Here is a 14032-nt window from a genome sequence, read left to right on the forward strand (position 1 = left end):
CCCACTAAGACTCCCGTGGAGAGGAAAGAGATTGTACTTTTCCTTGTGCGTGCTTTCTCGTTTCCCATTGTCTAGGAAGTGTATTGGTGGTGGGGTAGGTTTCTCAAAAGCAACTGAAATCACAAAAAGTGTCTGGAGGCTTCTATAACGTTCCATTTACATGGAAAATAGAAATGTGGTTAGATTTTTAACACAAATCCATCAATGTTAATAGGAGATTTGCGCAAGATCTCAAGTTAGGATCCAACCATTATATATAGTTATATACAGCAGTGATGAACACCAATGAAATATTAATCATAACCAAATAGGAAGAGGAAGGAACACATGCATAACTGTGACAGAAACTGACAAAAAATGTGACTGAATCTCTTTTTAATAAAATAGAAAATTCATACGTTTTTGTTTTTCCATTACATTTAAGAAAAAAAAAATGCTTAAGAATATTGTGACACGCTCAGCTGTTCAGTGGTTGATCTGGAGTGAGAAAAGAACCAGCAAAGACAAGGAAAACGAGTACATACATGTATATGTACATACACATACATTATGAATGCAAAAAAAATACAATTTTGTACACAAATTGTGCCACTGGTAAAATGTACTGGCCGTTGAATCATTCTATTTAAATCAGGCCGATGGACAGAATGAGAAAAAGACGCACTAACGCAAATTTAAAAAAAATATTATCGGCTTGCTGAAACATAACTTAAATGTACAAAGAAAAAGCGTCATTACCCAGTAGAGGTTTACATTTGGTAGTGAAATGACTTGGTGAATTCAGAAAAGAGCACAGCTACTGTAATACACCCTCCCTAGTCATGGAGAGTAAACGGTCAAATATTTGAATATATAAAAACAACATTAGGGGCTGCCAAACAAATCTGACATTGCATGGACCGTATCATTCAAATGGATACTCTTAACGAAACTAGTTTTATTTCTTAGAGGATGAGAATTCCTACTGTTAAAAGAAAGATAACAGGGGTCGAAGTGGACTTATTGCTTTATAAATGGCTTTATAAAGGGTTTGAGTCATTGGGTGAAGAGAGCAGAATAAACCAGGTCATTTCACCACCGTGTAGAAGTAAAAAGCCTGCTGGACAGTGCAGTAACGATCTAGCAACATACACCATAGTACAATCATGTGTTACTCTGCAAACCAGAGTTAAATATGAAGAAGATTTAGCTAGGAAACCCTGGTGTTTCCGGGTCCACAGAGTTTGTTTGTTTCGTTCAAATTGTTGAATTTTCTACGAGCAGTTGCTTCACAGCCCAAAGACTGTACCGAGAAGGAAAGTAGCACTAAAAACAATATTTGCCATGATGATGCCAATTAAACTGTGCTGTGCGTTAATAGCGCCAGTCCTGTAGCGCTGCAGGACTTGCATTTCCACCCTTTTTTACATATTGACATTTTGTAACCTGAGGAGAAAACCTCTACCATCAACATGGATGAGTAAAATTGTATAAAACAAATGCCATTTTATTTGCATTGTTGTGCCTTTTGAACCAATTGGAGCGGAAAATAAAACACTTCACTTTGAAATCCCAAGTGAACTTTGCACTGTGTACTAGGAAACAGAATACTGCAATTGAAATGATACATTGCACATCTTAGTGAGATACACTTCACGAAAAGTTACCTCAACTTAGAATGCTGAATTTTTTTTTGTATTATAATTTTTTACAATAGACCATAGTCACGTCATGAGAGGTTATTTGTAGGGCCCTGTGTTTTGCAAAAACGTGACATGCTTGGATTTTTTGCCTTTTATTTAAAGCATCAAACTGTCACTTTTTCTTTTTATGTCAGATGATCCAGCACCATCCTCAGACAATAGCTTTCATTTTTGGTGCAATTCTCATTTCTGGATAAGGCTTAAAATACAGGTTCAAATCTTGCTATGACACATGATTGCGCAAAACATAGAGCCTTATAATTTGGTCAATGTGGTTCTAATTTGTGTTCCAAAGTAATGGTCAAGGTTCGGGCACTGCATTCAAGTAAAACATTAATAATGCTTTAGAAGTTAGGTCCCACTTTACAATAAGAGTCTCTAATGACTACCTATGGTAGTTACATAAGCAGGTACAATGGTATTACAGTGCAGGCCTATGTACTCTGTATTGTTACAGAGTACTTCCAAAAGTCAGGCCTGTTTGCAGTTGTTTAAAAATCGTAATATTTGTAATTACACAAACTCAAATAAATTGTGGCTAAACCTCATGCAAATTATTTGAGATATTTGTAAATACTTTAAATTGAGAACGTCACTAACCATGTGTACCTACAGTAATTTATTACACTATTTTTGTAAGTACTATACTATTAGGGACACTTATTGTAAAGTTAGACCAGAAATCATATAGTCGCAAATACAAATAAAAAGGTTTAAGGATTTAACTATATATCCATATCCCTCCTTCACTATTTTATAAATTCATGTTCAAAAAAAAAAGTTATGGCATTAGTTTTTTAATAGATACTGATCCTTCAATCACCTAACCCATCCACCTTAAACCACAAACACACACTAAAACGTCAGTCTCACCCTATAACGCTCAATGACATCATCCCAACGTTCTTCCGACAGTCACCATCAAATGATCACAACCACCTTCTCTTGTTTTCCCTCTACCCCCCTTTCACCCTCTCCACCGTTGGTTCTGACTCTCCTCTCCAGATCTACAGGTCCTTCTTGGTCTGGCTCTGGTCTGTTCTAGAGGGTTCTCTTTGGTCTGGGCAGAGCAGCTGAAGCATGTCCAGCAGGGCCTGCCGGATCTGACCTCCATACTTGTGGGAACTCTAAGGGAGACAGAATAAATGAGCAAGAGAAAGACTCGTCCCAAGAATTGTTTGCTTAGCCAAAATATGTATCGCGTTAATCAAACTCAAAACAAATATCCTCAATTAGCTTAGGAAATGAATAAACGAGGGCATTGTTTAGGTGTGGACATGTGGTGCGAAGAACCTCCCTGTGGACCGATCAGTGGTACTCACAGTCTGTGGGCAGGAGTGCTTGCAGGAGATGTGAAAGTTCATCATGTTCTCTCCCATGATGATGTAGGACACCCCGTAACCATCGTCTGCCACCTAGGAAAGACAAGTACATACTTCGCTCTCTTGAAGCACAGCTTTGCAGCCCAACACAGCTACAGTATACCGGTCTATTACCATGGAGTAGGTTTGCATACGCTATAACATGATATCTTGCGCATGGATGCTTCTGCACGGAATACAATCTTTCTCCAAGTTGAGATGATATGCTCGTGTTGTAAGCATTCTGTTATTCCACCAAGTTATGCAATTAAAGGTGTTTGGAGATGAAGATAGAGACCGAGAGGTACTGACCGGGCCAAAGCCTCCGCCACAGGAGATGTACTCTGGGTGGTTGACCATGTCAAACAGCTCCACCTGCTGGACAGGAGTCTGACTGGTGGAGAGATGCCATGGCTCGGACAGCACCTGGAACAACACAGGCAGGGACAGTGTTGTTACTCCACTAAGCTAGACACGTCACCACAGAGATGATCCAACATGGCTGATGTTATAATTAAGTAATAAGGCCTGAGGAGGCATTATTGGCATTATATTGGCCATATACCACGGCTAAGGGCTGTTCTTATGCACAACGCAAACCCTGAGGTGCCTTATTGCTTTCATAAACTGGTTGGTTTCCAACATAGATATAACAGGTAACAAGTATTTTTGGGTCATACCTGTGGTATATTGTCTGTTATACACACTGCTGAAATGCTGTTTAAGCCTATCAGCATCCAGGAACCACACTACCCGGTTTATAATACTGTACATAATACAACGTTGTTCTAACGAAGGCGGTTGCACAAAAGGTGTTTCTGACTACTACCAAATTAATATGTCAGCGCAGATTTTTCTCTGATTAAAATATATACCAGTGTTCCCCGGAACTATTTATTTAAAAAAAGACTAGCTTCTTATATAAATAATGGATAGAATTATTATTTATTTGTGTAAGACTGAACTGCTTAAAAGAAGAACAGAGCCATGAGTCAGTCGTATGGAATCAACATTTTATTACAGAAAAGCAACACGCAAAAAAAACCACACCTCTTTCAGGAAGGGAGAGTCCACGCCAAGGTATTTGGAGACCACGTAGAGACAGAAGAGGTGCCTGTCGATGCCGGCGCCGGTCATGGCATGTTTGTACAGGTTCTGGTGCTTCTCTGAGGCTTGGCGGAGAAGTCTCCTGCACACCTCTACCCCCTGGTGGACATTAGAGGGGGGAGAGAGCGAGCGCGTTAGGGGGAGAGCGAGAGGGACAGAAAGAAAAAAAGGGTAAAGAGCGAGAGAGATGAGGGAGAGTAATGAGTACGTTTTATGAGAAAGTATACCGAGTAAGATCCCATGCTCCCTACCTCTCCTCCCTCCAGGGCTTTGATGAAGGCACAGCTTTCATTGGAGCAGGAACGCACAGTCTCGGTCCGGCCCTCCCTAAACAGACGGGTCATGGAGGCCTCGTAGGTCAGACAGAACATGCCCCTGTCCTGAGAGGGGTGGGGGAGAAGGATGAGGTGAGAGATTGTAAGGAGGCAACAGAATTGATAATGTTTGAGCAATGATCCTGACATTTTGGGGGGTTTTGTTTTGTGCTCATTTACTTTGGTTTACATCAGCCAACATAAAATTTGATCGACCGATTGTTGTAACATTGAAGCCGTACTAAGCGACATAGCGTATGGGTCAACCCCCCCACCCACAAAGAAAGTATACAAGTATGTGTGTAGGTGTATAAATGTTCGTGTCCACTTTGAGCTGTCCCCTCACCCTGTAGTAGGCCAGCTGAAGGGCCAGCTGGATGTAGGCGTCAGGACTGATGCGGCACTTCTTGATCCTGCCCTTGCCAAAGTCCCGGAAGGAGAAGACGTGGAAGTCCACATCGTCGGCCAGGGCCTGGGCCACCGCCAGAGACTGGGAAATCTGCTCCTGACACTGGGACAGAGAGAGGAGGGGAAAAGGCAACACTGGATCATAAGACCACCGGGTGTCAAAAGAAGAGTTTAGCGCATGGCCATTGAGATGTACATGTATATACATTGATGGGGAAGATCATTTGTGTTGTCATTGTAATTACACATACGTATTATGCATGCATGACACGTTATGAAATGAACGATTAAGAATATGGGTATTACAATGTCCAAAAAATATTCCTATAGCCAAGGAGAGATGTTCAAATGAGGTGAATGGATAATTAAAAGAAGAGAATGGATAATTCAAATAATAGATAAATAAATGGATGGAAGGATGGATGGTTCACCTCTGGGGTGATGTCCCAGCTCAGTCTCTGAGGTCGGGGTAGAGAGGCATCCACCTCTCCCTTACAATGGCCCTCTTCATTGTACCCCAGCTGGAAACTGTCTGTGGCCAACACATACTGAAAACAGAGACAATTGGCTGAGAAAAATGTATGAATTCACTTATTCACTCAGTACAGGTTATTTATATATATATATATCCCTTAAAATCAACTCTGGACCTCAAAGCCAGTTCCACCTATTTTTTTTAATTGTTTCCCTCTAATCAGGGACTGATTTAGACCTGGGACACCAGGTGTGCGCAATTAATTACCAGGTAAAACAGAAAACCAGCAGGCTCTGGACCTCGTAGAGTAAGAGTTGAGTACCCCTGGCATATACATTGTACATACATTTGGAACATATTTATACATAAAAAATAAAAAAACTCTTGCCCTAAGGTCTGCTAGTTTTTCTATATATTCATATATTTATAGTTATACAGTGCCATCGGAAAGTATTCAGACCCCTTAACTTTTTCAACGTTGTTATATTACAGCCTTATTCTGAAATGGATTAAATAAAGTTTTTCCTGAGCAATGTACACACAATATCCAATAATGACAAAACAAAAACATGCTACATTTTTTTGCAAATGTATTAAAAAAGCATACCTTATTTACATAAGTATTCAGACCCTTTGCTATGAGACTCGAAATTGGCCTCAGGTGCATCTGTTTCCATTGATCATCCTTGAGATGTTTCAACAAGTTAATTGGAGTCCACCTGTTGTAAATTCAATTGATTGGTTATGATTTGGAAAGGCACACACCTGTCTATATAAGGTCCCACAGTTGACAGTGCATGTCAGAGCAACAACCAAGCCATGAGGTCGAAGGAAATGTCTGTAGAGCTCCGAGTCAGGATTGTGTCGAGGCACAGATCTGGGGAAGGGTACCAAAACATTTCTGCAGCATTGAAGGTCCCAAGAACATCATTCTTAAATGGAAGAAGTTCGGAATCACTAAGACGCCTCCTAGAGCTGGCCGCCCAGCCAAACTGAGCAATCGGGGGAGAAGGGCCTTGGTCAGGGAGGTGACCAAGAATCCGATGGTCACTCTGACAGAGCTCCAGAGTTCCTCTGTGGAGATGGGAGAAACTTCCAGGAGGACAACCAGCACTCCACCAATCAGGCCTTTATGGTAGAGTGGCAAGATGGAAGCCACTCTTCAGTAAAAGGCACATGACAGCCCGCTTGGAGTTTGCCAAAAGGCGCCAAAAGACTCTCAGACCATGAGAAAGAAGATTCCCCTGTCTGATGAAACCAATATTGAACTCTTTGGCCTGAATGCCCAGCGTCACGTTTGGAGGAAACCTGGCACCATCCCTACGGTGAAGCATGGTGGTGGCATCATCATGCTGTGAGGATGTTTTTCAGCGGCAGGGACTGGGAGACTAATCAGGATCGAGGCAAAGATGAACGGAGCAAAGTACAGAGAGATCCTTGATGAAAATCTGCTCCAGAGCGATCAGGACCTTAGACTGGGGCAAAGGTTCACCTTCCAACAGGACAATGACCCTAAGCACACAGCCAAGACAACGCAGGAGTGGCTTCAGGACAAGTCTCTGAATGTCCTTGAGTGGCCCAGCCAGAGCCCAGACTTGAAACCGATCGAACATCTCTGGAGAGACTTGAAAATAGCTGTGCAGCGACGCTCCCCATCCAACCTGACAGAGCTTGAGAGGATCTGCAGAGAAGAATGGGAGAAACTCCCCAAATACAGGTATGACAAGCTTGTAGAGTCACACCCAAGAAGACTCAAGGCTGTAATCGCTGCCAAAAGGTGCTTCAACAAAGTACTGAGTAAAGGGTCTGAATACTTATGTAAATGTGATATTTAAGTTTTTTATGTGTAATAAATTGACAACATTTTCTAAAAACCCGTTTTTGCTTTGTCATTATGGGGTATTTTGTGTACATTGCGGAGGGGAAAAAAACTATTGAATCAATTTTAGAATAAGGCTATAACGTAACAAAATGTGGAAAAAGACAAAGGGGTCTGAATACTTTCCAAAGGCACTGAATGTTATGTCATACCTCCCATAAGTGTGCTACCACCGGTGCATCGGCCCATGAGTGCTCAGCGTTCAGACCGATCTTCCCGTTTTTATAGATCACAACGGAGAAAGACTTGTCAAACCACCTGGTGAAAAGAGAAAACGACAGTGTGCACAACTTTGATAACCGGCGCTACCTCCGACAAGGGTAGAACCATGGGAGTGATTGAGGAGGATAGACCTTATTTCATTGAGTATTAAAAGAAAAGAATGAATGAAACAGGCTTTGTGGCAAGTGTGCCCTCTATCCATCTCTATGGTTGGAAATAAGCTTTATTTTTTTTTTAAGGTAACTATGTCGTAATGTCGTGACAACCATTAGTCTGGATGACTTACCTGTCGTAACACTTCCCGTGGAGCAGGGACTTGGCGTAACGGTCCAGACTAGCAGCTGGGTCTTCTCCCATCATGCCTTGCTCGTCATCGTCCAAGGTCACAAAGAACGCTGCTTTCTCGATGCAGTCAAGTGACCGCTTGTTCACGCCCAAGCTGAAGTATTCCTTCCTGGCCTTGGCCCAGGGAATTCTGAGAAACAAAATGTATTGCTTAGGAGGACAGGTACAGCCAGGCACACAGACCTGGGTCATGTTCAGTAGATGGAAAACGTTTCCAGACGGAGTGAAACGGAGAGGTACTACCAGAACACAGATTTTTCATTTTCCGGTTTTGTTACGGTGTACCCTTACTGAACACAACCCAGATATTTTCCATTGGGGATGTTTTGAGCCCCTGCTATCAATCAGATGACTGTATATTTTACCAAAACATCTATGACTCACCTGTCTCCAGCCGTCAGGGCTCCGAGCTTCTCCTCTCCCAGGGAGGGGGGCGACGGGTCATCCAGGATCCTCTGGAGCTGCGACTCGATCTCGCGTGGTGACAGCGGCCGGCTAGACGAGTACATCCTCAGGCGGAAGTAGCGCCCCCGGTGGTACACCGCCACATAGTCACTGTCCTGCCAGTGCTGCACTGTGTCTACACACAGGAAGAGGGAGAGAGAGAGAGAAAAGGGAGAGAGGGGAGAGAGACAGAAAGTGGGAGGGAAGAGAGAGAGTTAATTATGGTACAGATGACTTGGAGCAGATGGACAGGGGCAGAAGGTGCAGAAAGGGAGGGAGACTGACAGCCTACAGAGGAAGGAGAGTGACTGACTAGAAACCAGCTGCAGACAAGAGTTTTCAACATTACCATCATGTAACAATAATACAGGACCTATATGGATATCAGTAATGCCAATGTCAAAAGCTCCACTTGCCCACAGTGTTTTTGCTGGCTGGAAAATGTGATTGAAGACGTGGGAAACAAAAGTGCCAGAGTAGGGGACATGTCAATATTTTATAGCCATGACAAAGCAATGGTACAGGTCTCAAATGCTGGTCATTGGTGGGCGCTTACATCTGCAGGTTCTTAAAGTAGTTTCAGCTCAAATCAATAAACTGATTTGGTTTGAGAGTGTGTATTTGGCGAAGGGAAATTAAGCGGTACCAAACCGTCAAGTAGCAAATAATTCCCACCAGGAATTAAAGTCCCTAAAATCAGCTTTAAATTACAGTACCAGTCAAACGTTTTGAACACCTACTCATTCAAGGGTTTTTATTTATTTTTTACTATTTTCTACATTGTAGAATAATAGTGAAGACATCAAAACTATGAAATAACACATATGAAATCATGTAGTAACTAAAAAAGTGTTAAACAAATCAAAATATAATTTAGATTTTAGATTCTTCAAAGTAGCCACCCTTTGCCTTGATGACAGCTTGCACACACTTGGCATTCTCTCAACCAGCTTCATGAGGTAGTCACCTGGAATGCATTTCAATTAACAGGTGTGCCTTGTTAAAAGTTAATTTGTGGAATTTCTTTCCTTCTTAATGCGTTTGAGCCAATCGGTTGTGTTGTGACAAGGTAGGGGGGTAGACAGAAGAGAGCCCTATTTGGTAAAAGACCAAGTCCATGGTCTATGATGAAACTAGCTCTCATGAAGACCACCACAGGAAAGGAAGACCCAGAGTTACCTCTGCTGCAAAGGATAAGTTCAATAGAGTTACCCGCCTCAGCCAATCGACAATTAACTGCACCTCAGATTGCAGCCCAAATAAATGCTTCACAGAGTTCAAGTAACAGACACATCTCAACAGCAACTGTGTGAATCAGGCCTTCATTGCTGCAAAGAAACCACTACTAAAGGACACCAATAATAAGAAGAGACTTGTTTGGGCCAAGAAACACGAGCAATAGAAATCTGTCCTTTGGTCTGATGAGTCCAAATTTGAGATTGTTGGTTCCAACCGCCATGTCTTTGTGAGACGCAGAGTAGGTGAACGTATGATCTCCGCAGGAGGAGGTGTGATGGTGTGTTGGTGCTTTGCTGGTGACACTGTCAGTGATTTATTTAGAATTTAAGGCACACTTAACCAGCATGACAACCACAGCACTCTGCAGCGATACACCATCCCATCTGGTTCACACTTAGTGGGACTATCATTTGTTTTTCAACAGGACAATGACCCATAACACACCTCCAGGATGCGTAACGGCTATTTGACCAAGAAGACGAGTGATGGAGTGCTGCATCAGATGACCTGGCCTCCACAATCACCCGACCTCAACCCATTTGAGATGGTTTGGACCACAGAGTGAAAGAAAAGTAGCCAAAAACTGCTCAGCATATGTGGGAACTCCTTCAAGACTGTTGGAAAAGCATTCCAGGTGACTACCTCATGAAGCTGGTTGAGAGAATGCCAAGAGTGTGCAAAGCTGTCATCAAGGCAAAGGGTGGCTACTTTGAAGAATCTAAAATCGAAACTATATTATGATTTGTTTAAAAAAAATAATTGTTACTACATGATTCCATATGTGTTATTTCATAGTTTTGATGTCTTCACTACTATTCTACAATGTAGAAAAGAGTAAAAATAAAGAAAAACCATTGAATGAGCAGGTGCGTCCAAACTTGACTGGTACTGTATATCCAAGTGATTTGTTGATAACTTTTTAAATGTTTTACTACAACAAATTGGGTAGTAAATCCTAGTCAAGTGCTTCAACACCTAGTGAAGAACACTATATATTGTCATTGTCAACATAAACCAAGCAGGTGGGGAATTATAAAATACTGGACTGATTTATAAAACAAGGGCTCCTGTTTGTAATCGGGCAATGGCGTGGTGGTCACCGCGGGGACTTTGCAGAGGGATGTCACAACACATGGGAGATACAAGGACAGGGATACTACATGTGTGTCCCAAATGGCACCTTATTCCCCATGGACCCTGGTCAAAAGTGGTGCACTATATAGGGAAAAGGGTGCCATATGAGACGCATCCTACATGTATTGAGGAAGTGTTAATACCTGTGATCGTCCCGGGGATTCGACAAGAGTCAAACATCCTCTCAAACTGATAGGAACAGCAAGGGACCGAAGACATCAACAACCACTGAGCGATAGAGGAACCGGGAAAAAAAACAAAGAAATATGGGGGAGGATAGAGGAGAGGAAACAATGGGACGACAGACAAAAAACAAGGGACCGAGTGAAAGGGAAAAGAGGAGGAGCAACAGAACAGGTGGGAATAGTGAAAAGGAAAGAGGTGAACGAAAACAAATATAAAGTGGATAGATACAAGAGAAGTCCGTTAGAGGCAAGCCCTTTCCAGAGTGACGGCACAGACAACAGACTAGGAAACAGGACGGATGAGAGACAGTGAAAGATGACAAGAGCAGTTTTGTGGCGGACATTTTGTGACTGTGTGAAGTACAAACACCCCTCTCTTCATGAAATGGACAGTGAGACCATACACACATTACTGCAAATGTCCAGTCAGTTATGGTACAGTATGGCTACCCTCTCCAAATAACCGTTCCTCCATGACGAAAGGGGGGCTTGAGTAAAAAAGTTTGGAAAGCACTGTCTTATTTGAATGGCTTCTGATATTTACGGCACATTTGTACAGTAAAACCTATAGATCTGTGTTAATGTGTGCTTTGAACGCGGGGCATGTATTGTCCTTTGTACATATAGGTACTGTGTTCAGAAGTGTGAATTGATGTAGATGACTCTACATGTGTGTTTACCGGTCTCCTCTCCAGGAGTGCGTGTGGTGTTGAACATCCTCTCACACTGAGCTGCACACAGAGGAATGACAGTGCCTGGAACACGACTCTGGGGAGGAACAGGAGGAGAGGGAGAGAGGGGGGAGAGCAAGAGAGAGAGAGAGAGAGTTCAGAGAGCGAGAGTTTAGATCAGAGAGCGAGAGTTTAGTTCAGAGAGCGGGCGAGCGAGAGTATAGATCAGAGAGCGGGCGAGCGAGAGTATAGATCAGAGAGCGGGCGAGAGTTTAGATCAGAGAGCGGGCGAGAGTTTAGATCAGAGAGCGGGCGAGAGTTTAGATCAGAGAGCGGGCGAGAGTTTAGATCAGAGAGCGGGCGAGAGTTTAGATCAGAGAGCGGGCGAGAGTTTAGATCAGAGAGCGGGCGAGCGGGCAAGAGTTTAGATCAGCGAGCGGGCAAGAGTTTAGATCAGAGAGCGGGCGAGCGGGCAAGAGTTTAGATCAGAGAGCGGGCGAGGGGGCAAGAGTTTAGATCAGAGAGCGGGCGAGAGTTTAGATCAGAGAGCGGGCGAGAGTTTAGATCAGAGAGCGGGCGAGAGTTTAGATCAGAGAGCGGGCGAGAGTTTAGATCAGAGAGCGGGCGAGAGTTTAGATCAGAGAGCGGGCGAGAGTTTAGATCAGAGAGCGGGCGAGAGTTTAGATCAGAGAGCGGGCGAGAGTTTAGATCAGAGAGCGGGCGAGAGTTTAGATCAGAGAGCGGGCGAGAGTTTAGATCAGAGAGCGGGCGAGAGTTTAGATCAGAGAGCGAGCGAGAGTTCAGACCAGAGAGCGAGCGAGAGTTCAGACCAGAGAGCGAGCGAGAGTTCAGACCAGAGAGCGAGCGAGAGTTCAGACCAGCGAGCGAGCGAGAGTTCAGACCAGCGAGCGAGCGAGAGTTCAGACCAGCGAGCGAGCGAGAGTTCAGACCAGAGAGCGAGCGAGAATTCAGACAAGAGAGCGAGCGAGAGTTCAGACCAGCGAGCGAGCGAGAGTTCAGACCAGAGCGAGCGAGAGTTCAGACCAGAGAGCGAGCGAGAGTTCAGACCAGCGAGCGAGCGAGAGTTCAGACCAGAGAGCGAGCGAGAGTTCAGACCAGAGAGCGAGCGAGAGTTCAGACCAGAGAGCGAGCGAGAGTTCAGACCAGAGAGCGAGCGAGAGTTCAGACCAGAGAGCGAGCGAGAGTTCAGACCAGAGAGCGAGCGAGAGTTCAGACCAGAGAGCGAGCGAGAGTTCAGACCAGAGAGCGAGCGAGAGTTCAGACCAGCGAGAGAAGGACAGGAAAAGAAGAGAGAGAAAGGCCAAGGGAAGGTACAGAGTGTGGGGGTAGGGAGGAGAGATGGGGATGGTATGAGACCATGAGAGGGAATGGGTTTCAAACAAACTGGAAAATCAAACCAAAGGACACTTCCAACCTCTACACACAGAGGGAGCTAAAACAAACTGGAGGGATGGATTGATGCAGCTTACACACATGAACATGGTCAGTCCACACCAGCACACACTCAAAATGTACACAGACAAACACACACGGATGAGTTCATACTCAACACATCTCTCCGATTTCGGTACGTATTTAAAAGTAAATCGCAATAAAAACACCTCATTATGAAAACATGAAAACACCTTGGTACAGGTCCATGCTCATATGTAAAATGAGTTCAGAGGATTTTTGATTCGGGGTGTGCCGACATGGCCATACTCGTAATCTTATCTGGAAGCTGACAGTCAGATCAGATGAAACTGAAGTGTTTTAATATGCCTAAATAGATGTTGGCAAAACACCTCCCTGCACAACAAACTGCAGATTAGGAGGAGCGCGTGGAGGTGTGCGCGTGGCCTCAAGTTTACGCTCACTCGGTCAGAATGGGCACTAACGTTTCATATTTCCCCTACCCTTGCCCATCTTGTTAGATATTATGCACATTGATAGCTTGATCGCAGATGTCCTCGCCATGGGATTTATCATAGTAGCGGGCGGCAGCAATCTAAATGATCAGACCGAAAACATGCGAGGAAAAGTGATCAGGTGAAATTACGAAGCGAGTGGACGGAGAACTACAGCTTCATTCTATCCAATCAGAGCAGCAGGATCAGCATACAGCCCGCCCTTATCTTTACAGACAGGCAAACTAGCCAGTTGTTATTTAGACCACGCACGTGACTGACTCAAAGACAGTACAGTATGATTTAGAAACTCTGACTAACTGACATGAGAAAGATGCTTGCTGGCGCTCAAAAAATATATATATTCTGATTACGGATATTTAAAAAATAAAAATACTCGGATCATAATCATAACCAGAAAATTGCCCATATCCGTTACGATACCTCTTTTGTCCGACTACTCGGCACACCCCCTAGTTTTGATGTGTCAAATAAAGCTTGCTGATTGGTGCACCAAACCGATCGTTATCACACAGCAGCCATCGAGGCAGTACTTTCATGAATTATACATGGTATTCACTGAACAATGCATTATGTTCAAAGGCCAATGGTATTTTCATGCATAGGGCTCAAGAGTTTTTCCTTGGGCATCAAATGGA

At 43.7% G+C, this 14032-nt stretch overlaps 1 protein-coding gene across 2 annotated transcripts in view; it reads right to left on the reverse strand.

Moving 5' to 3' along the window:
* Positions 1-358: 358 nt before the first annotated feature.
* The window catches only part of LOC115160513 (carnitine O-palmitoyltransferase 1, liver isoform), a 44484-nt gene continuing 30810 nt past the window's right edge, over positions 359-14032 (reverse strand). Inside the window, exons 9-19 of one of the 2 annotated variants that reach the window (XM_029710691.1) lie at positions 10754-10838; positions 8178-8373; positions 7735-7923; positions 7379-7484; positions 5304-5420; positions 4811-4975; positions 4402-4530; positions 4094-4249; positions 3356-3469; positions 3005-3097; positions 359-2809 (exon numbers count right to left, since the gene is read on the reverse strand). In XM_029710691.1, the coding sequence (XP_029566551.1) occupies positions 2690-2809; positions 3005-3097; positions 3356-3469; positions 4094-4249; positions 4402-4530; positions 4811-4975; positions 5304-5420; positions 7379-7484; positions 7735-7923; positions 8178-8373; positions 10754-10838 (1470 nt within the window). In that variant the 3' untranslated portion in view covers positions 359-2689. Of the gene's footprint in view, positions 2810-3004; positions 3098-3355; positions 3470-4093; positions 4250-4401; positions 4531-4810; positions 4976-5303; positions 5421-7378; positions 7485-7734; positions 7924-8177; positions 8374-10753; positions 10839-11475; positions 11564-14032 lie in introns of both variants that reach the window. The other variant, XM_029710685.1, reaches the window with a different exon arrangement.

Source organism: Salmo trutta, chromosome 2 (genome assembly GCF_901001165.1).
Source record: "Salmo trutta chromosome 2, fSalTru1.1, whole genome shotgun sequence".
Taxonomy (NCBI): domain Eukaryota; kingdom Metazoa; phylum Chordata; class Actinopteri; order Salmoniformes; family Salmonidae; genus Salmo; species Salmo trutta.